The sequence below is a fragment of the Salminus brasiliensis genome, chromosome 1 (genome assembly GCF_030463535.1).
Source record: "Salminus brasiliensis chromosome 1, fSalBra1.hap2, whole genome shotgun sequence".
In the NCBI taxonomy this organism is placed as follows: Eukaryota; Metazoa; Chordata; class Actinopteri; order Characiformes; family Bryconidae; genus Salminus; species Salminus brasiliensis.
The window spans coordinates 33,232,661-33,256,293 of record NC_132878.1 but is presented as its reverse complement, the minus strand read 5'-3'; the positions used below and the strand labels follow the sequence as shown (position 1 = coordinate 33,256,293).

Here is a 23,633-nt window from a genome sequence, read left to right as displayed (position 1 = left end):
AGTAGATAAAGGATCTGGAGATTATTCCAAGTGCTGAAGCTGTATATAGGTAACTGTTCATGGGAACAGTTGAGGTTGAAAGAGGTAACGCAATTAAAGCAAGCCTGACATGACATGACAGAAACTATAGGTCAAATCAACCATGCAGACTCAGCAGCACCAAAAAACCCCAAACAAACCCTGAAGACCACACAGCACTACTACAATCGATGAATTATTCCCAGGTGAGAAATAATAAGACTTTTAGTTCAATTATTTGGACAAATGAAGGCAGGATTCACTTGATTATGGAGAAGGAAAGAAAGCAATACCACATGATCTATCAAACATGGTGGAGGCAGTGATTCGGCATGGGCGTGTATAGCTGCGGGTCTCACTGTCTCACTTGTGGTTATTGGGATGCGACAGCTGTAACAGAAGTAGCAGGATGAATTCTGAAGTGTATAGACCTATACATTCTGCTCAAGGTCAGTCGAATGCTGCGCTTTACAGTACAGATAGATAATGAGCCACAGCATACAGTGAAAGCAACCCGCGTTTCTTGAAAAGCTGAGTCAGTCACCTGACCTCAACCCAAATGAGTAGCTTTTCACTTACTGAATGCAGAAAGACCCACAAGCAAGCGGCAACTGAAGGTGGCTGCAGTGAAGGCCTGCCAAAGTATCTAAAGGAGGAAACTCCTGTAAAGTATTTGGGGACGTCCATAGGTTCCAGACTTCTAGAATTCTATTCTATTAAAAATAATCTAGTTTGTCAAATTACTTGGGAGCCTGTGAAAATGGAGGGACTATGTAATGTGTCATTATGCTTATGTAAGTTTGGCCAGGTAATATTTTTCTAAAAATGTCATATGAAAAACTAATTTAAAGCTCAGAAACAAAAAAGTCTCTCTGATGTACAAACAGAGACACACACTCTTTTGTTCTCTCCCTGGTGTTTGGATGGGAGTGAGGATGTAAGGAGGTGGAGTCTGGCCTCAGTTGGATCCTTTCGTTATATAACTCCACTTCTCTCCAAGTAACTAAATCTCTCCAAGATGAGAATGTAGGCTCTACACAGAAAGTGAAACCATGCTCACAACAAAGCGCACTCATTAATACATGATTACACACTCATTCAGCTCAGGTCTTTACAGTTAATGAGCTCCTTTGTGGATAAAAGCGGCTTATTTAAAAGCCATGGCTAATACATTTTACAGCTGCAGGAGTAACAACCGCATGCTCTAGGTTTTATTAAGGTCCAGACTTAGGGCCCTATTTTACACCCAGCGCAAGGCTCGCCGTGATGCTCATTGCTATCGTTAACATCCATTTACACGCCTCCCGTTGTTTAAATAGCAACGGTGCTTGCTAATATATCTACGCCGAAAGGTGCGGTGGTCTCGAAATGGGTAATGTGTGAGGGTAAATTTCTGGCATATTGCTGTCTCGGTAATGGAAAACAGAGGAGTGCCACTGACTGAAAACTACCTAGGCAGATGTCAACAGTCAGACGTTCGTTGCTATCTTGGCAGTTAATTGTCAACACCGGCGCGTGCCCGACGCCCGTACACCGCCGCTTAGCACCATTGAAATAGCAATCCACCAAAGTCAGACTGCACCTGGCTCTTAAAGCATCGGAACAGCAGGAAAAATGCAAAGATAGGAAAGACATACTGACAAGCCCTAAATCAAGCTGAACCGTATGCACGTTTGACGGCTCGCCTATAGTTCGCTAAAATAGGGCTCTTAAGATTAAAACATCCACTAGATTTGGTCATTTTGCTGGGTTATCCGAGTTGTCCAAAGTATCAGCTATTACCAGCTGATGGGTTGTTGACAATGACAGAGAAACCCAGCCAATGTGTCAGTAATCAGCATTAATTAACTGACAAGAGGCATAAATAACTGACAAGTCAGTCAGAATAATTAACAACACTTCAGGAAGCCTAACAGAAACCTTACAAATAGTCACAACTGACAGGAATGAGAAAATGTTTCTGAACATATAAAAATGATAATATATAATACACACTGCTCAAAAAAAAAAAAAAAAAAAAATAAGGGGAACACTCAGGGAACTATTCTCATTGAATACTTTGTTCTGTACAAAGTTGAATGTGCTGACAACAAAAATCACACAAAAATCAATGGAAATCAAATTTATTAACCAATGGAGGCCTGGATTTGGAGTCACACACAAAAATCAAGTGGAAAAACACACTACAGGCTGATCCAACTTAGATGTAGTGTCCTTAAAACAAGTCAAACTAAGGCTTAGTATTGTGTATGGCCTCCACGTGCCTGTATGACCTCCCAACAACGCCTGGGCATGCTCCTGATGAGGTGGCGGATGGCCTCCTGAAGGGTTTCTCCTCCCAGGATCAGGATCTTGCAGGAACTGCTGACACACTCCAGCCACATGAGGTCTAGCATAGTCCTGCATTAGGAGGAACCCAGGGCCAACCGCACCAGCATATGGTCTCACAAGGGGTCTGAGGATCTCATCTCGGTACCTAATGGCAGTCAGGCTACCTCTGGCGAGCACATGGAGGGCTGTGCGGCCCTCCAAAGAAATGACACCCCACACCATGACTGACCCACTGCCAAACCAGTCATGCTGAAGGATGTTGCAGGCAGCAGATCACTCTCCACAGCGACTCCAGTCACGTCTGTCACATGTGCTCAGTGTGAACCTGCTTTCATCTGTGAAGAGCACAGGGCGCCAGTGGCGAATTTGCCAATCCTGGTGTTCTCTGGCAAATGCCAAGCATCCTGCACGGTGTTGGGCTGTGAGCACAATCCCCATCTGTGGACGTCGGGCCCTCATACCATCCTCATGGAGTCGGTTTCTAACCATTGCACATGCACATTTGTGGCCTGCTGGAGGTCATTTTGCAGGGCTCTGGCAGTGCTCCTCCTGTTCTTCCTTTCACAAAGGTGGAGGTAGCGCTCCTGCTGCTGGGTTGTTGCCCTCTTCCGGCCTCCTCCGGCCTCCTCCGGCCTCCTCCGGCTTCCTCCACGTCTCCTGGTGTACTGGCCTGTCTCCTGGTAGTGCCTCTACGCTGACAGACACAGCAAACCTTCTTGCCACAGCTCGCATTGATGTGCCATCCTGGATGAGCTGCACTACCTGAGCCACTTGTGTGGGTTGTACAGTCCGTCTCATGCTACCACGAGTGTGAAAGCACCACCAACATTCAAAAGTGATCAAAACATCAGCCAGAAAGAATAGGTACTGAGAAGTGGTCTGTGTTCCCCACCTGCAGAACCACTCCTTTATTGAGTGTGTCTTGCTAATTGCCAATAATTTCCACCTGTTGTCTAATCCATTTGCACAACGGCATGTGAAATTGATTGTCAATCAGTGTTGCTTCCTAAGTGGACAGTTTGATTTCACAGAAGTTTGATTTACTTGGAGTTATATTGTGTTGTTTAAGTGTTCCCTTTATTTTTTTGAGCGGTGTATAAAAAATATTATAATGAGACATTTTACTGCCTGTTCAGACAAATCAAATCAAATCAATGTTTCATTTCAAGTAAAAATGATGAACTGTGTTTTTGAGCGGTTGAGGTGGAGGAATAGGGTTAGCTAATGTAAGCTTGCTTTAACTGGCTAATGGTTAGCTTAGGTTCTGTCAGGGTCCACTGTCCCATTTCTGATATTTGTTAGTAGAAACTTACACATTAATGTCATCTGTGTAATATTGAAAAGAAAAAATATTATTGTATTTTGGTTAACACTAGCATACAAGCCGAGTTACCCAGATAGCTAGCTAGCTAACCTGGCTAACCAACCAAACATGGCTAGACCAGCTTTATCTGACTGCTTTTCTCCTGATGTTGGGGACGTTTCTGAGTGAGAAATATTTGCAATGTGTTTTATTTATGTTCCACAAAAAACGTTTTTCTGTTTTTTTTTATTTATTTATTTATTATTATTATTATTATTATTTTCTCTTTACATGTTGGAACACCCATGGCAGAATATCTACATCCAGCTAAGAGGAAGCATAAATTAATTTTACATTTTAAATAAAATGAGAAATCTTGTTAAACTAACCTAACCTCTTTTTTTAAATTAGGAAAAAGAAAATAATAAAATTCAGTTAAAAACAAGCTTGTGCTGGATCAAAGTAGCCATATATTTGGGTTATCACTATTTTGACCAATCATTAAAGGTTAATTATAATTTTATTGTAATTGAAATGTATTATTAATTTTACCCAGCAATGCTGACACTGTTTAACACAGCATTGTCTTTAGTATGCAGCCCTAATAACTCTCATTATCAATATGTATGATTAGAATTACAAATAGTCTTTTTATGAATTCCTAACTAACTCAATGGTGGTATTGTATCCCTGTTCTGTGTAGTTGGTGCCTCTGACTTGTGTGTACATTAATAATTCATGCAAATATAAAAAAATATATATGCAACATGTTATACAGAAAGTAATATAAATATGCTTAAACTTAAAAACTACCTAGGGGGGTTTTACTAGTTTATGCTTCGTTGCCCCCTAGTGGACACGTTAAACAGACAAAAAAAAAAAAAAGAAACTGGACTCAAGACACTGAGGTACCCAATGTTTATTAACTTCTTGCTTTAACAATATCAGAATGCACGAGTACCAGCTCTAAGACATGGTTTATTTGGTGTGTACAAGTTTTTGGCCTCCTCCATGAGCTTGAACGGCACCTTTCCTCATCCTTGCCCGCTTTGCCAGACGCCCAGCGCAAGCAAAAATCTCTATGCTTCGGATCAGCAGAGCTCAGTCCCAATTCCTGCCCACTGCATATTACTCTAACACATCGATTTAAGCTTACCAAAGCCTTCATAGGCTGAGCCAGGTGTGTTAGAGCAGGACAAGCACAAAAAAACATGTTGAAAGTGTGCGCTTTTGTGACTGAGGACAGCTGCATTAGTTTGTATTGCTTGAATCCAAATGGCTTACCTTCTACATCTGACCAGATGTGGGGCTTTCTGTGAGCAAGTGCTGAATTGGCGTTTGACTCTGAATACTCTTAAAACTTAAAATGAACAAAAAACAGTTATGTAAAGTTGTGTAGCAGTATGTAATATCGAAGATTTTGCATTATGAAAGCGTTGTAGGATGAATATTATACTATTATGTAATTACTGGACTGGACGAGTGCTGGACAAAACACGTCTTAGCTTATTTACTGCATCTGGGGTCAGAGATGAATCAAGTCCAACTGATAATTCATTTTCCTAGTTCTTTACAGTGTCCTTTACTCATTTTTACTGCAGTGAGTTTAAAGCTATGGTAGTGTAAGGATCCAGGCTGGCTACCGAATAGGATTTCCCCCCTTTACTTACACAGGGAAAAAACAGACAAGTGGGTATGTAGAAAAGAACCATGGCGAAATAAGCAGACTAACTGGTATTTGTGCATAAAAATGACAGTCGAATCCCAAAAGTGTCATTATGGCAGTCTGGTTCTGAAACTTGGCCCTCAGAAGACAATGGCTGCCAAAGTTTCAACTGTAACAATGGACTGAATCTTCTCCCCAAGCTACAGAAACCCTAGTTCAGGCCATAAACAGCAATTAACACGCAGACCAAACCACCAGGCATGGTCTGCAATTTGCCAGCTTTTGGTACATCTGGTCGTTTCTCATTCTTTCTCTTGCCAAGATGAGGAAAGGTAACGTTCAAGAAGAATCAGGACAAGGCCTCATAAATACAAACTGACCCGAGTCAAAAGAGTGCAATACATGAGGATAAACAATACAACGAACAAACGAATGAAGGACAGGCTGTGTATAAAAAGTCTACAAAACCGACATATGCTTGTAGTGTAAAATGCGTCACTTTAAAACCATGCTCGTCTACATCCATAACTGCTCTCTAAAGCATCGCAGCACTAGTACTGAGGTCTAAATAACAAATAGAAAGAGGGAAAACGCCAGGCAGTGAGGCAGAGCTACAAGGCAGACTGCTCAGTCCAAAAAACATCTAAAAAGGAATGCCTCATCTAAAAATGCCAACAAGGCAGTTTTCAGCCTTGCATAACCGAATTAGCATTTTTAGGTGAAGTATCCCTTTAACCCTTTCCCCATAGACCCTTACTAGGGTCTTATCCAGTTCAGATGGAGATTGAATGGTAGCTATACTTATTATTGCCCTAATGCTCACAAAGCAGGTTAGGTGTAAGGCTGCACGATATATATAGTCGGTTAATCACAGAAGGCTGCGACAGTGCTGGGCGGTCACAGTGGTTTTAATACTATATGGAAACCATGTGATTTTCATGTTCAGGTCGTGAGTTCTATGGTCATATGGTGAAAATAATGTTAGTGAATTAATAACTGAAAGAACTAACTCTATGCTCTAGAGCTATCACAGTACAATCACAACTATTAATCACTATTATGTTAACTGTTTGACAGCCCTAATTAACTGCAGTTCATAACACAGAATAATGTGTTAATGTGAATAAAATAATTTGACAGCCCTAGTTATAGATTTATGATTTACTGTTTTTTTTTCTCTTTAGAGTCAAATCTATGCCAAAAAGAACAAATGCAAAGTAATGCGATTAGTCATGATTAATCATTTGACAGCATTTTGGACTGTTCTTTTCTTTCGAGTCTAATTTCTAGCACAGAAAATATAATTAATCATGATTAGTCATAATTAAACATCTGACAGATCTAGTTAATCTAATGCGATTAATCATGATTGAGAACACAGAATGCATCGCCCAGCACTATGCCGCTGCAATATGCAGATGAGCTCAAGTCACTAAATCAAACTGTTCATGTGATCCTGATAAACTTAAATAATTTGTCAAAAGAATGCATCCTCGATCAAACTATTGATATTTTGCAAATTGCAATGCATATGCAGCAAAACAACAAAGATTACATTATGCCCATATCGTGCAGCCCTAGTTTACAGTAAGGGACTATGATCTGGATCTGAGCTGAGACGAAGAACAAGTTACAGTGTCTTAAAGCTACAATCAGTAAGATTCAGGAATACACTCCTTCATTTACGGGTAGAAGAGTTTGTAGCCATGGAAACTTTCCTGCTCCTGTCGGAAAGATAAATAAAGCAAACCTCTTTTAAGTTTTTATAAATGGAAAAAATATTTTTTCATAAAGAAAGTATTTAGATTTTTTCACTGATTAACATCTCAGCTTTTTTTTTTATTTGTCTACTGTTTGTATGTATTTTTACCCCTGGGTTGACCTATTTAATTAGCACACAGTACGAATTAAGTAGGATAATACCGCACAGTTTGCATAACATACTGACTGTAGCTTTAATAAGACTGTAGCTTTCGATAAATGGCGAGTTCAACCATAACTGCTCTGTAGTGTGAAGTTGTGAAGGTTGTAGGTCCGTTATCTCGGGAATGGATCCGCTGCTTGAGGGTACACTCCGGTGTTACCAGTTGTCCAAGAAGTCAAAGCCAGTCTTCAGGATGTTGCTGCTTGTATTGAACTGAGGAATGAAACAGGAAAAATGCTGGTCAGAACACGGTTTCCCATAAGCATCTTGTTACAAAGAGGAGGAGGAAAGAAAATGGTAGATAAATAGACAAGAAAAATGAGAGATAAACAGCAAAAAATAAATTGCGTCTTCCAGAGAGAAAGACATACATACAGACAGACAGAAATAACATGTATCTCACTTGTGAGAAGGTAGGGCTTGCGGCCGGTGACGTATCTGCTCTCTCGCTCTCTTTAGCCATGATGGTGTGAGGCTGAACCTTGGTGGCCAGTCCAGGGCTGAACACGTCGTCCAGCGGGCTGCTGGCAGCGGGCAGTGTGCTCTGGGCCCTCTCCCAGCCTCCAGACGGTGCCGGAGGGGCGGGGACGGGGACAGGGGCTACATTCAGAGCTGCTGGGGTGACGCTGATGGGTGCAGGTGGAGGCGGTGGTGGTGCTGGAGGTTTGGGGGCTCTCTGCTTTACGAGCCGAGGGGCCTGAGGAGCCTGAGGCTGCTCCTCCCCCCCAGCGTCCGACCGCAAGTACGAAGGCAGGGGCTTCTCCCCTTTCTCCAGAGACTTTATCTGACTGGGAGTCAGAGACTGGAAATCTGCCTTTTCTCCCTCCAACCTGGAGCGTTCGGCGCTGATTTTCCAGAAGGAGGATTCCTCCTCCCTCCGACTGCTTTGGGACGTCTTCGGTTTGGATTCGGGCACGGAGGACGAAAGGACCGTCTCTGGGGCACCCGAGATCACACTAAACTCCAGCTGACTCTGTGTGCAGAAAGAAATGCATGGGAAATTACATCTGTTGCTGTATTTGTTGGACTAGCTTATTTTACTGCTATTGTGGACTAATTGGCTGGGTCACATTTAAAGCTGTAGTAAAAGATGTGATAAGCACAGTCAGTCAGTCAGCCAAGACAGCTTTGGTAGATGCTAAACTAATGTTGCTAACAAACACAGGTCCACTGTTCAGCTCTGTGCAGAAGTTCAGTTTAAATAAGTAAACCCGGGTTCTAAACCACACTGATTTGTCCTAGTAAATCAAATGAAGACCTGGGTGTGTTTTGAGTGGTTCAAGAGACGTTTGGGAGATGTTCTGTTGTGAACAGGATATTTCAAATACCAAACATGACTTATATAACTGCATCTGATGTTACATTATTTAGATGTTTGCATTTTACAAGTGGCAAACTAAGATCAGGTAACAAGACCTAGGCTACTGTAACTGCTTTAAACAGGCTACTTTACTGCTAGTCATGTGACAGTGAGAGAGACCTGAGCCAGAAAAAGATTAGTCATGATTAATCATTTGACAGCCCAAGTTTTAATTCATTTTGGACTGTTCTTTTCTTTAGAGTCGCATTTATATCACAGAAAACGCTTTCATTAATCATGATTAGTCGTAATTAAACATCTGACAGATCAATCATGATTGAGAACACAGAATGACGCCATTCATCACGATTAGTTGTGATTAATCATTTGACAGCCCGAGTTTTAATGGACTTTGGACAGTACTAATCTTACGGGTCACATTTATGGAACAACAAGTGTGATTATTCATGATAAACGTCACAAAATAATGTGATTAATCGTGACTAGTTGTGATTAATTTTTTGACAAATAGAGTATTATGGTATTTATGCAAAAACAAAACCAACCAACCACACAGAAAAACGCAATGACGATTAAATAGACTGAATAATGTCACCAATTACGATTATTTAAATCATTACACTATATTACCTTAGGTGTATTTACATCATGTCATCAACCAGCTATATTAAAAAAACATGCAAACGTCATTAAAGCTGTCATTAACTACATTTATATGTACAGAATAGCCAACAGCAAACGACGTGGATATATATATTATATATATATATATATATATATATATATATATATATATATATATATATACAGCTATATAAATGGTCCAGGCCGTTGGCTGTAGGCTATTCTGTACATATAAATGGGCTGACAGTTAATGAGTGATCTCAATTTTTGTTAAAAATGTTTATAAAAATAAATAAATATCTGTTTTTATTATTTATTTATTTATTTTTTATTCTGATGAAGTTTCACTCAATTTGCTGGGACAGCCATGTAGGCCAAATTGCTTATTTTTAGCAGCAGTGCCCCACATACTTTGGTCTCCCAGGAGAAGGGTGCCGAGTGCTCGTCCTGCCAAGTTAAATCCTTCAGAAAGAAGAAAAAGAAGAAGAACAGGATGTTAGGAGTTGGCATTTCATTACAATTATAGAAACAGTTACACCCATCACATCACATCACATGACATCACACCACATCTGTCTGGTCCAGCTGACTTTCTGTGGTTGCTTGCTGTCCAGACCAAGCTTTAAAACCAGTCTGACACGTTGCAAAGACGTTAAACATCAACATCAGGCAAAACTACACGGAAAACAAGAGCACACTGATACTCCACCCAGCTGTCAGTGTGTCAAAGTGACAAACACCAGCGTTAGGTTAGCTGAGCACGGCTAACGCCCCAGTCAGCAGCCCAACACACCGGCTTAGCTAGCTAAGTTACACACGAGCAGCAACAGTCCAAGAAAGACAACCCCACTGACCTCCTCTCCGAAGTGGACGATTTTCTGCCCGGTCTGAATGAGCAGTTTGGGGTAGCAGACCAGCTCCTCTCGGTCCACTCGATGCATGGCGTACCGAGCGCGGACTTTAGGGTCCATCATCCCGTCGTCTATGGCCGTGTCCTGCTCAGCCGGACTCATGTCCTCCCACGCCGGCCCGAACTTCTCCTTGATTTTCTCTCGCTCCAACATGATCTTCTTGGCCATGGAGTTGATGGAGGAGAAATACTCGAACTTTTTCGCCTCCATAATGGGCCCGTCGCCCGCAGAGCTAGCCAGCACCGTGGCGGCCATTTTGTGAACAGCTGGATGGGGGTGAAAACAAACGCGGTGACGTAGTAGACCTGTCTGACGCAGCCACGTTCCTGTGACCTTCCAACACGGGGAGGCGCGCCCTAAGTAGGACGCCTATCGAGTGGACTAGCACTCGAGCACTCGGTTAACCGTTCTTAAAAATCTTGGAGAAAAGGGGTCTTATTCCTGTATTCTAACACTGAATCACATGGAGGGAACGTTAAACTATGGGAAACACACTATATCGTGTGATCTTGTGCAAAGATTAGTGCTTTAATAAAATACATTTTATGTAAATGTCAGGAGAGAAATGTCAGGTCATGTAACAGGCAAATTTGTATATGTTAGAATGGTGTCCTAATGAACATCTTTGGCACAAATAGCACTTTTTTTAATTGATTATGTCCCTGGTTGCTTCTAATGTAGAAAAAAGTAAGCAACATCTGCACAGTTATTACCTTTTTTTTTTTTCTTTCGTGAAATATCCTAGTGTACTTGTTGTGCTCTTTAATTAACTTTAATTAAACATTCACGGTAAATTATAGTGATGTATAGTGCTATTGACATAAAAATACAATTAAAAAATAACATATATATATATTATTTTTTATTTTATTTTTAATGTCATATATATATAATTTACGTATTTGTTTCCGAAATCCAATCCAAGCTTCCCCATAAACAGTGGTCTTTCGTGTTGTATAAAATGACTTTTAAAATTCACGTTTTTATGTCAGTTTTACAAAGTTTTTTTTGCAATACTTACTTAATGAAGATAAATATCCAATCCGAACTTAATATATTATATTAATTAATCCATATATCCATACAAGTGCTGATATTTCCGTGCTTTATGCTCAGTAAAGACTGTGGAGAGATGGAGTATTATAAAAAGAAGGACTTTTATTTTGAAATGTGCTGCTCTCGTTCTTCACCGGGCTTCTCTAGCGAGGCTACAGTAGCTGACAGGGTGTAGCTTGCTGTCTAGCTAGCTGGCAAGCGAGTGGCAATGCCTCAATCAGAATGATATCGCAGAGGGAAAGAGGTGAACTCGCTCGATTTTACACTGTTACAGACCCGAAGAAGCACACGAAGGGATACACGGTGTACAAAGTCACAGCCAGGGTGAGTTTCATTGCGGGGTTGTTGTTGATCTCAGAAAATACATGACGTTAGTTAGCCAGCCGAGATCAGGCGGACTGCCCTGGCTGTAGTGCTCACCTGCAGAGAGCGCAGTGTTTTGTGGCCACATTAAAACGGCAGACCACATGCTTTTGTATTGGTTTATTGGCCGAAGTGGCTTTAATGCGTTTATTACGGTGAGTAAGAGATGTCACAGCAGTTGGCTATGAAAAGCGCTAGCTCAGCTATGCTATGCTACGCTGGCTACCCTGGTGGCACAGCGGTCCGTTCTGTCAGTCAGTGTTTACAGTTCACACAAGTCCTCTCTCTCTGGAAAATGCTCAGTTGAACGTCCTGCTTTGTAAAACACATTAATTTACAGCATTTACATTGTTTATATTCAGTGAATAATTTCAGCAACAGTTGCATATTAAATTAGAGTAGCGCCAACATGCGATAAACGTGTTCTTGTGTAGTTTGACTGAAGTTTGTGGACACCCCGTTTAATAAACGCATTCAGGTTAATGACTTCAAGATGCTGCCATTGCTGAAACAGTTGTCAGCTGGTCTAGTCTAGTCCCAGATTATCAGTAAACCTAATGGCACCATGCCTAATGCCAGGTGTGGGCTAGAGGGGTATAAAGCCCCCCAGTGTTGAGCTGGGGAGCAGTGGAAGAACTGTGTTCTCTGGAACGATGGATGGTGGAGCGCCATCCAACACTGTTGGGATGAGCTGGGGATGAGGTGGGGTGGTGATCATCATCATCATCATCATCATCCAACATCAGTAGGTTTAAAACACTAAGTGTACATTTCGGGGGGGGGGGGACTGACTTTAAATGATGTCATTTCACTGTTATTTCAAGATCGCTGTGATGGTAAAACTGTATGTAGCAGGCGGTATGAGCTAAGGGTGTAATGATTTCAATAGGTTATCAGCAAATCAACGTTTGAAAGGGTGTGGGAATGTGATAGAAATAAGACCCCATGCATTTCTCCCCATTCACAAAGTTGGGTCCAAACCAGTGGTTCCCAACCCTGGGCCTGAGAGACTCCCTGCCCTGTATTTCTGAATGTTTACCCTGATACCTCAGCAAGGGCTTGAATGAGGCGATTCACTGCTTCAGCAGCTTGAACAGTGCAGTGTTCAGAGCAGAGCAGAGCAGGGGTGGGAACCGCTGGTCCAAATGGTCAAAGAGACCCTAGAGTAAGTTATATTGCAGTTTGGGTTGACGTACAGCTCTAACCGATTCGAAAATTGGTCTTCGGGGAAGGTGGAGTAATGCAATTTTACTACAAGAAATTTATGAGCAACTTGATGGAGATGAGATGGGATTGGCTCCTTGACCTACACACTGTATGTCCTCTCCAAAAAACCCTGATGAAAACCAATCTTATAACCCAGTTATTTACATTTACATTTACATTTACGGCATTTAGCTGACGCTCTTATCCAGAGCGACTTACAAGGTGACTCGTATTACAGAGGTGGGTCAGTGTAGTGTTAGGAGTCTGGCCCAAGGACTCTTATTGGTGTAGCGCAGCATAGTCACCCAGACCGGGTCTCCACATGGTGTAGTAGCTCAGTGGCAGGTAGTGGTGTTATCTGTTGCGCCACACCAACCACCAGTTATAGCAGTAATGAAGTTCTAGATAGCAGCTACAGTGAGTCCAAGAAGTATTTGATCCCTTGCTGATTTTCTTTGTTTGCCCACTAATAAAGACACTATCCTTCTGCACTTTTAATGGTAGATATATTCTAACATGGAGAGACAGAATATCAAGACAAAAATCCAGAATATAATTTTAAAGAATATATTTTAATTAATTTGTATTTCAATGAGGAAAATAAGTATTTGATCCCTCTTGCCAAACACACTCAATACTTAGTGGCAAAGCCTTTGTTTGCAAGCACAGCGGTGAGACGTTTGTTGTAGTTAACCACAAGTTTAGCACACACACCAGGGGGAATTTTGGCCCACTCTTCTTTGCAGATCCTCTCTAAATCATGAAGGTTGGTGGGCTGTCGCTTGGCAACTCTGACCTTCAGCTCCCTCCATAGATTTTCGATCGGATTGAGGTCTGGCGACTGGCTGGGCCACTCCATGACCTTAATGTGATTTTTCTTGAGCCAATCCTTTGTTGCCTTTGCTGTATGTTTAGGGTCGTTATCATGTTGGAAGACCCAACCACGGCCCATTTTCAGATCCCTGGCAGAGGGGAGGAGGTTGTCCCTCAGGATTGTGCGGTACATGGCTCCATCCATCTTCCCAGTGATGCGGTGAAGTAGCCCTGTACCCTTGGCAGAGAAACACCCCCAAAACATTATGCTTCCACCTCCATGCTTGACGGTGGGCACAGTGTTCTTGGGGTCATAGGCAGCATTTTTCTTCCTCCACACATGGCGGGTGGAGTTGAGGCCAAAAAGTTCAATTTTGGTCTCGTCTGACCACAAAACCTTCTCCCAATAACTTGGTTCATCTTTCAAATGATCATTGGCATACTTGAGGCGCGCCTCCACATGTGCTCTCTTCAGCAGGGGTACCTTTCGGGCACTGCAGGATGTGAATCCATTGTTGCGCAAAGTGTTGCCAATTGTTTCCTTGCAAACTGTGGTCCCAGCTGCCTTCAGGTCATTTGCTAACTCCTGCCGAGTGGTTGCAGGACGATTTCTGACTGTTCTCAGCATCATTGCCACCCCACGAGGCGAAATCTTCTTTGGAGCACCGGGCCGAGGTCTGTTGATTGTCATGTTATACTCTTTAAACTTTCTGATAATTGCACCAATAGTTGTTACTTTCACATCCAACACCTTACTAATCTTTTTGTAGCCCATTCCAGCTTTGTGAAGGTCAACAATTCTGACTCTGAGGTCCTGTGACAGCTCTTTGGTTTTACCCATGTTGGAGACTTGAAATCTGTGTGATCTGTCTGATTCTGTGGACAGGTGTTTTTCACACAAGTGATTAGTGAGAACAGGTGGCTTCAGGTCAGGTAACAAGTTGATTGGGAGTGTCTAACTGGTCTGTAAAAGCCAGAACTGCTAATGAATACTAAGGGATCAAATACTTATTTCACTCCATGAAATACAAATCAATTAATATATATTCCTTAGATTTATTTTCTGGATTTTCTTTTTAATATTCTGTCTCTCCATGTAAGAATACATCTACCATTAAAAGTATAGAATGATCATGTCTTTATTAGTGGGCCAACGAAGAAAATCAGCAAGGGATCAAATACTTCTTGGACTCACTGTACATGTTCATAGCACCTGTGTAGGCTATGGGCAATGACATAGGCTTCATGCCTCTTAGGAGTCCTCTGTCTGGTCTTCTGGATTTGACTGAGGTTTGCTACAGACCTGAACTTGCCCGAGGTATCTGTACCAGCCATGCTAACACTAAGTGCCTTCTCAAGCACCCCCATATTATGTTCTTTTTATGGCTCGTTTTGCAGAAGGTAAAAGGCAAAAAAATGACAGACATGGTGCATCTGAAAGGGACTAAACTCATAATTACATTACCTCACCAATGTAAAACTAATCCAGTCCGAATAGAGCTTTAGATGGATATGTGAGCTTGGAACCTGGAGATTTTTTGTTGTCTTCAGTGTGAGGTGAAATCTGCCCTTGAAAACAAGATGAGATGTGTGTCGGTTCGGGGCGAAAACGATCAGAGCACTGCTCAGAGTTCAGTGTACAACATTTTTAAAGACTTTAGGTAATTCTGTCTGTCAGGGACGTCAGGGACGTGTATCCCTGTTCAGTCCAGCCTGAACAGGGATATTGACTGTGCTATTTTAGCACAGGGCAATTTGAATAAAATCAACGTCAGTGGTCAAAATCGCTGCCTATCCAAACAAAAGTGGGTGGAGTTTATGCTATAGACACACCCACACCCAAATTACTGGGTTTTTCTTTTTCTTAGTCTCTTAGAATAGAGGGAATGTATTACTATTATTATTATTATTATTATTATTATTATTTTGGTATTTTTTTTCATTATCATGTTTTTAAATATTAAACAATTATGAAAACCGAATCAAATCTTTATCTGAGAATTAAACAAGTGTACCAGATCGCAACATCATGTGTGCTGTCCTAACACTAAACAGCTTTGGAGTGATTTTGACCTCAGATTAAGTGAATAATACCAAGCTGAAAATGAATTTTCTTGTTTTCTGCAGTTACTTCAAGGTCTGTTCTGGCTTCAGTTCTGCCTGTGGTGCAGTGATGGCAGAGAATAGCCACATCTGTATGCTGTAAACATGCTTGTGTGAATTTAAAGGAAGATCGCCGTTATCATTGCCTTTGTTGTGGAGAACAAGTGTCTCCTCCTTGGCGACGTGACCCAGTTTAACTTGCCCTTTGAGACTGGCCTGTGTTGTTCTTGAGCTCAGTCGCTTTGCTGAAGTACGCCAAGGTTATGATTAAGGTTAGTTAGTTTCGGTGAGCTTATTACACAATTAATCTCACATTAGGGTGACCATGGAAGGCTGTTTTTTTTTATTCTGTTTTTAGATCACTGTTGGAAACAATCGCCCCAGTGTTTCCTCCATGAACCACAGAAATGCACAATACACTGGGGGATATATCAGACCGTTGCCTTTACTGAAGCACCCTCGAAAATTTATGTAAATGGATCTGTCATGTGAAGAAAAGCAGCTTTACAGCAGATGAAAAAAACCTTCATATCTTAGTGGAAATCAATGTAAAATCGATTTATTTCCATGTCATTTCTATTGGCCAATTCTTCATGATATAATAATAATAATAATAATACAATTCTGACCTCTTGTCATATTCTGATGAAGTCATATATGAAGTAGTATATGAACATATAAACATTTGGCCATTCAAAATTGGCCCTGGATTTCAGTCAGTAAAGGCAAAAATGGCCCTAAAATTGAGTTTCTACACTGATTGACTTTCTACCACAATCTAGGACAGTGCTATATGTCTGCCTAGCATTGCACTGAGCGATGAGACGGAGAGACCATTCTCTCTGGGACTGCTGGCCTTGGATGCCTATGGCATTAATGGGGCTCGAACTCTGAACCCACATGGTAAAGTTTAGGCATGTCTGCTTTCCATATATTCGAATAATACTGAGAACATATCAAGCCTTTTGCATTAATACACATGAAATTGTGATACAACCAAAACTTTTGGATTCTTTAGCTTTCTGAAGTCTCATCTTTGCACCATCTTGTCTTTTGTACAGAGGACTCAGCTGCACTGTTTATAATGATTACACCAACATTTCAGTTTACAGCAAAAGGCTTTAAATCGCAATGATATTAAGACATACTTTCAGAAAGGTTGGTTCAAATACTGTATGTACTTTTGATGTGTATGTATATGTGTGTGTGTGTGTGAATGCCTGTGTCCACATGCAGTCCCACTGAATACATCATTTAAACGGATGAGGTTATGATTCTGTTCTTGGGACTTTTCATCATGTCTACTGTTATTGCCTGAAATTGCTCACCACCTGGTGGTAGCAATTGGAATTGCACTTTACACGTCCTATGGTTCTGTGCTCACATGCAGACATTTCTAATGTTGATTTTCCATCTTTAAATAATTTTTTTAACTCCCAGCCCAGAAACTGAAGAGTTTTACTGCTCTAGTTCCGCAAACATTCACAGATGTGGGACTGTAGGCCACAGCCCCACACATTGTAGAAGTCGGTTTACAGGCATTTTCAGGTCTGTCACTCTTTGAAAGATTGGAGTTATAGATTTTGCTGCAGGCATCACCTATATGTAGCCACAGTGTTGATATGCTGCTCGCACCAAAAGCCAGATTCTGTTTTCCTGCTGCTGACACTGTATTTGATGCAGCATTATGCCAAAATAGCCATTTCCTGCTTTTGGGCTCCACCTACAGTCATGAAGTGGGATTTGCACCAGGAAAGGGCACGCTTTACACTTCTTTTATTTCTGGAGAACCGGCCCTGAATGTGAAAGAAGCTTGTAGACTGAGGCAGTGGAGTAACATTACAGAATTTGACACAAATGTGATGAGACATGTGCAGCGTTACACTGTTCTGGTGGCCGCTTTCTTACATTTAGGCTGTTCAAACAATCTTTTAAATCTCTTTAATCCGACATTTGTCTAAATAGTTCATGCTCCTAAACTGACGCACATTCTCAAATATGCCTTACATGAGGTTTTGGTTTCATCTCCGCCAGCATCACAAGAGCTGCCAGGGAGTTCCAGTGGCTGACAGCTGGGCGTATCACTGAGAACTCCTTTAAGCTTGCTGTAGAAAGGGTTATTCAGACACTTCTGTGACCATGTTCAGACGTTTCCTTGGAATTGTCTTTAAACACGGAGCGGTTGTTGTGATCTGTGCCTTCTAGTTTAGTTTGAACAGAGACATCACCCCAGATATTCTGGTACCTTGCTGTTCCACCACTGAAAGCGTCCTTCACTGCTGTCTGTCTTCCTTTTTCCCTTCTCCATGGCGAATGTTGGAGTGGGATCATGTAGAAGTTGCATGAGTTCCAGTCTGGCTATTCGGACTGAGTTGCTTTGCTGTGTATCGGATATGTATGAGATGTCAGTACCACATATAAAAGTGGCCCAAATCAGAAAAAATCTGATTCAGTGTGTTTTTGCTGTATTTGGGCCACTTTTACCTGCTTTTTGAACATGGCCATAGTACACTTAGCAACATGCTGAGCCCAGAGTGGCAATGATAGAGACACTATTCTCCTTAAAGAAGTCAGTGGAGCATAATATTACATTTTTTGCTTTAAGGTCAAATGCTACCAAATGTTGATTTGGTAAGTGCAAAAGTCACAGTATGTCAAATCACACTACCTACACTACCTACATTTTCATCTTTAAAAAGAATTCCAATAGAATTGACACTGTGATAATATAGTAACTTGTCATCTGCCTGGGATACCACCATAACCCCCCTCCTCATCCTGGTCCTGCATATACCTGTATAGCTGTACATGTATAACAGCCGATGCATATAGAACACAGCTCGGGACGCTATGAGGCAATGCCTAGCTCTGTCTCTGTTCAGCACTGTTTTCTCAGTGTGCATAGACTCTTCATTGTTCTTGTACACCCCTCCCTATATCCTTTCCTACTGACACACACACTCACTCATCACACACACACACGAATAGTACAGTGTTTAGTACAGGCTTTCAGAGGGCCACATGGCCACATAACCTAATAAGACCAGGTTGTTGTAACATGGCGGTGGATGTGTCGTTCTAATGGGCTGGAGGTCTGTACTCCTGCAGTTGTGGGCTTTTTCCTCAATTGAGGTTTTCTTCAAAACGAATAGTAGAGCAGATTTCTCCCCATTCAGAGTTCAGTGATAACGCGATCTGGACTGTGGGATACAAGCAAGAAAGACACACCTCCAGAGGAGTTTTCCTGCCTGATGACTGATTGTATTCACTGCTGTTTTCACAGATTATCTCCAGGAAGAACCCAGAAGACGTGCAGGAGGTGAGAACACTGGGTGTAGAGAGTGCTGATGAATGCAGTTACATGAACATTTAAAGGTCTGGTGTCACTGTTTTAGATAAAATAAAGTGATTGTGATATGATAATAATTCAGAATATAATTTAGAATAAAGCTGTTATTAAAATGGAGTTCTATTAAAATGTAATAACACTAATGAAATTCTAATAAAATTAATAAAATATGCTCAAATTAATATAATATAAATGAATAAATATAATAGAGTTCATATCTGCTATGAAGTTCTAACCAATAATTTATAGTTTATGGCCACTAATGCTTATCTACTTTTAGCAGTACAAATTAAAACGTTTATTAATGTGAATTTTGGTTTCCAGTTGAATCACACACACACACACACACACACACACACAAAATAGTGGTAGGGCCATAATGTGGCAGCTGTGATTTGAATTAACGGCCAGTGTCTGTGTGGGCTGGAGTGAACGTCCCACACACATGTCTCCATTGTTGGGTTGATTTGATCTGAAAGAGGAGCGATGGTCCTGCGCTGCACAGTTTTGATGTTTTTCATGATGTATCTCCACCAGAACTTGGAAGAATGATAGAGAAAATATACAAGAGTTTTATCTTCAGTGCGGTTGTGTTTTTAGGTGATATGGACAAGTGGAATATGTGGGTTCCTACCTGTCTGTACACTTAGTTTTTTCTATCAGTGTTTTTAATGATTTAGTTTATACGTGTGGGGGGAAAAAAGAATGAGTGAAGGAGGGGACTGGCTGGGTCTGGTGCAGCCACAATACGTGTAACTGCAAGAAACGTTACAAGTAAGTAAACCAGGCTGCCTTTAAATGTGTAACAGAATTCTACTAGAGGTTGAGGGATTAGGTATATTGCTATCAGTACTACCGTCTAGTACTACAGTTAAGCCTTGTTTCTCACATCCAGGGCTCACCATGCGCAGATGTTTACACAGCGTTTGCTGTTCGGTTCTTTACTAGCAGAGTATCTACACTTTTGTGGCCAAATGAAAAATGAATGTAAATAGCTATCACAGTAAACGGCGCCGTGGGGCTTAAATAAATGAAGCTGGCATCCGCCTCTTGTGAGAGAACCCCAGGTGATGTCACAGGGTGAAACCAACCTATCATGGAAACTGCGCTGAACTGAACAGCGCCTTCAGAGTTGAGAGGAGGTAGCTAAAGCACACATGCTACAGAAAAGCTAATCGTAGCTCGCTCAGTCTTGGCTAGGGCTCGCTTGTGATTTTTGAAGGGCTCACATATTTGTATTTTTTGACCAGGATTCACTTGTATTTGTAATCTCTGTGAGACTCTGGTTCAGTAAACACATCAGTAATGGACATACAACAGCAGCTCTCAGTGTTTTGACTGCAGCATTATAAAGGAACTGGCAGCTGAATGGTCGGGTAGGTCAGTCAGACTGGATTATGAGTTATTAAAAACACTGTAACGTTTAAAACAGTCATTGAAAAGCTTTAGAATGTCTCATTATAGGAACGGCTCACTAGAAATACAGGGATTTTACAATTAACAGCATGTCTAAAACCATGTCATATTGTCCAGCACGCATTGAAAATACACTGATTGGTTAAACAGCTTGTTTGCACATTGCTGCCTTCAACTATGTCAGTATTACACAGGCAGTTGGCTTGATGATGATGATGTTTAGTAAACAATGTATAATGCAATCCTACATTCATAAGTGAAAGTGAACTGCTCTCTCGTCTAATGTCTCTCTCTCTGTCTCTTTCTCTCTGACTCTCACACTCTCTGTAGATCACAGTCTGGAAGAGATACAGTGATTTTAAGAAGTTGCACAAAGATCTGTGGCAGATCCACAGAAATCTCTACAGGCAGTCTGAGCTTTTCCCTCCATTTGCCAAGGCCAAAGTCTTTGGTAAGCTGTATGTTTGTATGTATATGTGTGTGTGAACGGGTGGCTTGTAGGGGGAGGTTCTACAGGGCTAAAGCAGGTCACTGTCTATCATATAGTCTTTATTGCTCACCTTCCACGCTTTCTCGGATCAGTCGTTTAACTGTAGAGACTGAATTTGGTTCTGAAATGTAGAGAGTGTAGATAAGGCATGTTGAGCTGCCAGCTACTTAAAAAAGGCTTAGTAAGTAATTAGTGTGACCTACTGTTTGGTTTTTACTTTCCTTTTGGAAAGTTTCGTACTTTACAACATTCACAAAGCGCCCCATAAGTTAGCTGCTTTTTACTCTCTCCAGCTACAGACGCCTCCACAGGGCTTGATCTTATGCCTGGAAAACCCCTTAACTGTATGTGAAAGAAGCCCACGTATGAATAGTGTCTGTGTGCTTGGGTGGGTTGGTGGGTGTGTTTCCAGGCCGGTTTGATGAGTCTGTGATTGAGGAGAGGAGGCAGTGTTCGGAGGACTTGTTGCAGTTCAGTGCGAACATTCCAGCTCTCTACGGCAGCCAGCACATACAGGACTTCTTTAAGGTATGGTAGGCGTGCACCAAACACACACACACACACTTTCTTTTTATTATTATTATTGTTGTTGTTGTTATTATTTATTTGTTTACACAATTTCAGGACACAAACATGTCCTGTGTGTATCATAGGTATGAATAACAAGCTTCATATGTATTATGTATATGGTTGCTGAAGGATGATGAATGGGCCAATAGAAATGCCCCAAAATGACAAAATGAGGTTTTTCCTTCTCCTGTAAAGTTGGGACCTGGAGAAACAAGGTTTCTGCTTTACGGCAACAATACATAAGAACCACAAGAAATGTAGGTACCTATATATTAAAATGCCCCATGTGTATTAAGTAGTACTTTTATGTAAAAATTGGGTTTGTAGAGATGTGCATTCATGCCAAATCACATCTAAATACAGAGCCAATTAAAGATCTTTTTTTTTTTTTGGTTATATGTAAAGAAAAGTAAGCTGAGTAAAAGCAGATACAAGTTTGTCTTATCGTGATAACATTTGGGAACCCCTGCCTTCAGCTGTAAGCTGGTAGCAATATGCCATGCTAAGGTTAGCTCAAGCTGTTTAGTTTAATTGAAATTAAAACTAATACAAAGAAACCCTTTTTGGTTGCTTTTGTCCCCAGCTGTGCTGAAATCGTACCCAACTGTGGTGTGCACCAAACCATGACCTTTATTAATACTCATACACACAATCTAGACAATATACAATCTCTTCTCAACTTATTGGAGCAACAGGACCAACTGTTTTGTTTTTGCTGTGTACTGAAGACATTTGGGTTGGGATTGGGAGATGGATATGAGATGATGGATCAAAATTTAATTCCTGATCATTTTTAAAAATCCATGTATGTTTGGGGGAAAAATGAAAAATAGAACATCTACATCAACACCTTTGCGGGCAGACCACCCAAACCAAAAGTTTTTTTTTCTGAGCAAAAGTATTGGAAGTACATCCCTCACTTGCAGCAAACTGTTGCATTCTTCTGTTTTGATGCTTATCCACAGTTTCTTTCAGTTAGTGTTTGTCCCCCCCCGCCCCCGCCTCCCCCCCCATATAGAAGTCTTTTGTTTTGTAGCCTGATGAACAATGATTAGATTGGTTACATTTCTCTGTAAACTGACCTTTGAAGACCTCGAAATTCGTTCTGCTGATACCAGAACTTTTGTGACTCATCCTAGTGTTTATTGGCAATTCCAATCTGGTCTTCAGATACTGCTGAGTAGTGGTTTGTATCTTGTGGTATGACCTCTATATCTATCCTACAGTCTCCTTGAAACAGGGGCAGTATATATATGGATTTTTCTCAGCAGTCACAATGTCTGTGCAAATGACCCCAAGGGACTTCTATTATTTCTTTTTTGTTTTGTTAATATAAGATTTGTGTGACTTGCGTAGACTTTAGGAACCTACCACTTTGCCTTTTCTAAAAAAAATAAAATAACAGACTTTCATTTCACTTTCACGGACCTGCCGGTTATTAATAGAAGGTAGATTTGCGGTAGTGGAAGAAGCAAAAGCTCCGGTACAGGTACTTGTGCAGCGCTCAAGTCATTCATATATATTTGATATGTGCAGTATGCAGTAATAGTTGTGTGTAATTTAAAACTTGCCAGCCTTTTCATTGAAGCTGGTTAGGGCACTGTGCACTGGTTAATTTACATGCAGTTGGATTGAAGATAGGTTAGGTGGAGTTAGGTGTACTGTAACTTTAGAGCTTTGGTTTGGATCCTTTTTGACAACAAGCACGGTCTTCAGAGGTGAAACCCAGGCCTTGAAGCAAGAGTAGATATTCAGATTTGTTCCAATAATTTTCTCACTTGATAAATGGGTGTGTTTAAAATAAAAGGTGTCAAGCTCAAGTGTTAATAATTCCAATAGTTTCAGTAATTTTGGGGGAGCCAATGTTTTGGCAGTTTGCTGGTTTGGAGCATACAGGTGTGTGTCAGTGCCAAGGAGGAAAGATATCAGCAGTGATTTTAGAGAAGCAGTTGTTGGTGCATATTAATCTGGGAAGGGTTAACATTCAAGACAGTTGACAGTCTGTCCAGGAGTGGACATCACTGCAAAAAACCCTGGAGCTGCATCTCATTAAAGCCTCTTCTTTCTAAAAAGTACATGGTTGCATGGCTTTGGTTTGCAAAGTTGCATTTAAACAAACCACAAGACGTCTTAAGCAATGTCCTTTGGACAGATGAGACCAAAGTGGAG

The 23,633-nt window shown here is 41.1% G+C and overlaps 2 protein-coding genes across 2 annotated transcripts in view; one reads left to right on the top strand and one right to left on the bottom strand.

Moving 5' to 3' along the window:
• Positions 1–4,556: 4,556 nt before the first annotated feature.
• On the bottom strand, positions 4,557–10,363 carry c1h1orf198 (chromosome 1 C1orf198 homolog). The gene is made up of 4 exons (XM_072695411.1): positions 10,042–10,363; positions 9,599–9,649; positions 7,646–8,215; positions 4,557–7,455 (listed from the first exon to the last, which is right to left on the bottom strand). The coding sequence occupies exons 1-4, from the start codon at positions 10,351–10,353 to the stop codon at positions 7,399–7,401; spliced, it is 990 nt and encodes a 329-aa protein (XP_072551512.1). The 5' UTR covers positions 10,354–10,363; the 3' UTR covers positions 4,557–7,398.
• A 981-nt stretch (positions 10,364–11,344) lies between these two features.
• The window catches only part of rps6kc1 (ribosomal protein S6 kinase polypeptide 1), a 48,485-nt gene continuing 36,196 nt past the window's right edge, over positions 11,345–23,633 (top strand). The window contains exons 1-4 of the mRNA XM_072695397.1: positions 11,345–11,478; positions 18,923–18,958; positions 20,735–20,855; positions 21,307–21,422. Coding sequence (XP_072551498.1) covers positions 11,377–11,478; positions 18,923–18,958; positions 20,735–20,855; positions 21,307–21,422 — 375 coding nt within the window. The 5' untranslated portion in view covers positions 11,345–11,376. The remainder of the gene's footprint in view (positions 11,479–18,922; positions 18,959–20,734; positions 20,856–21,306; positions 21,423–23,633) is intronic.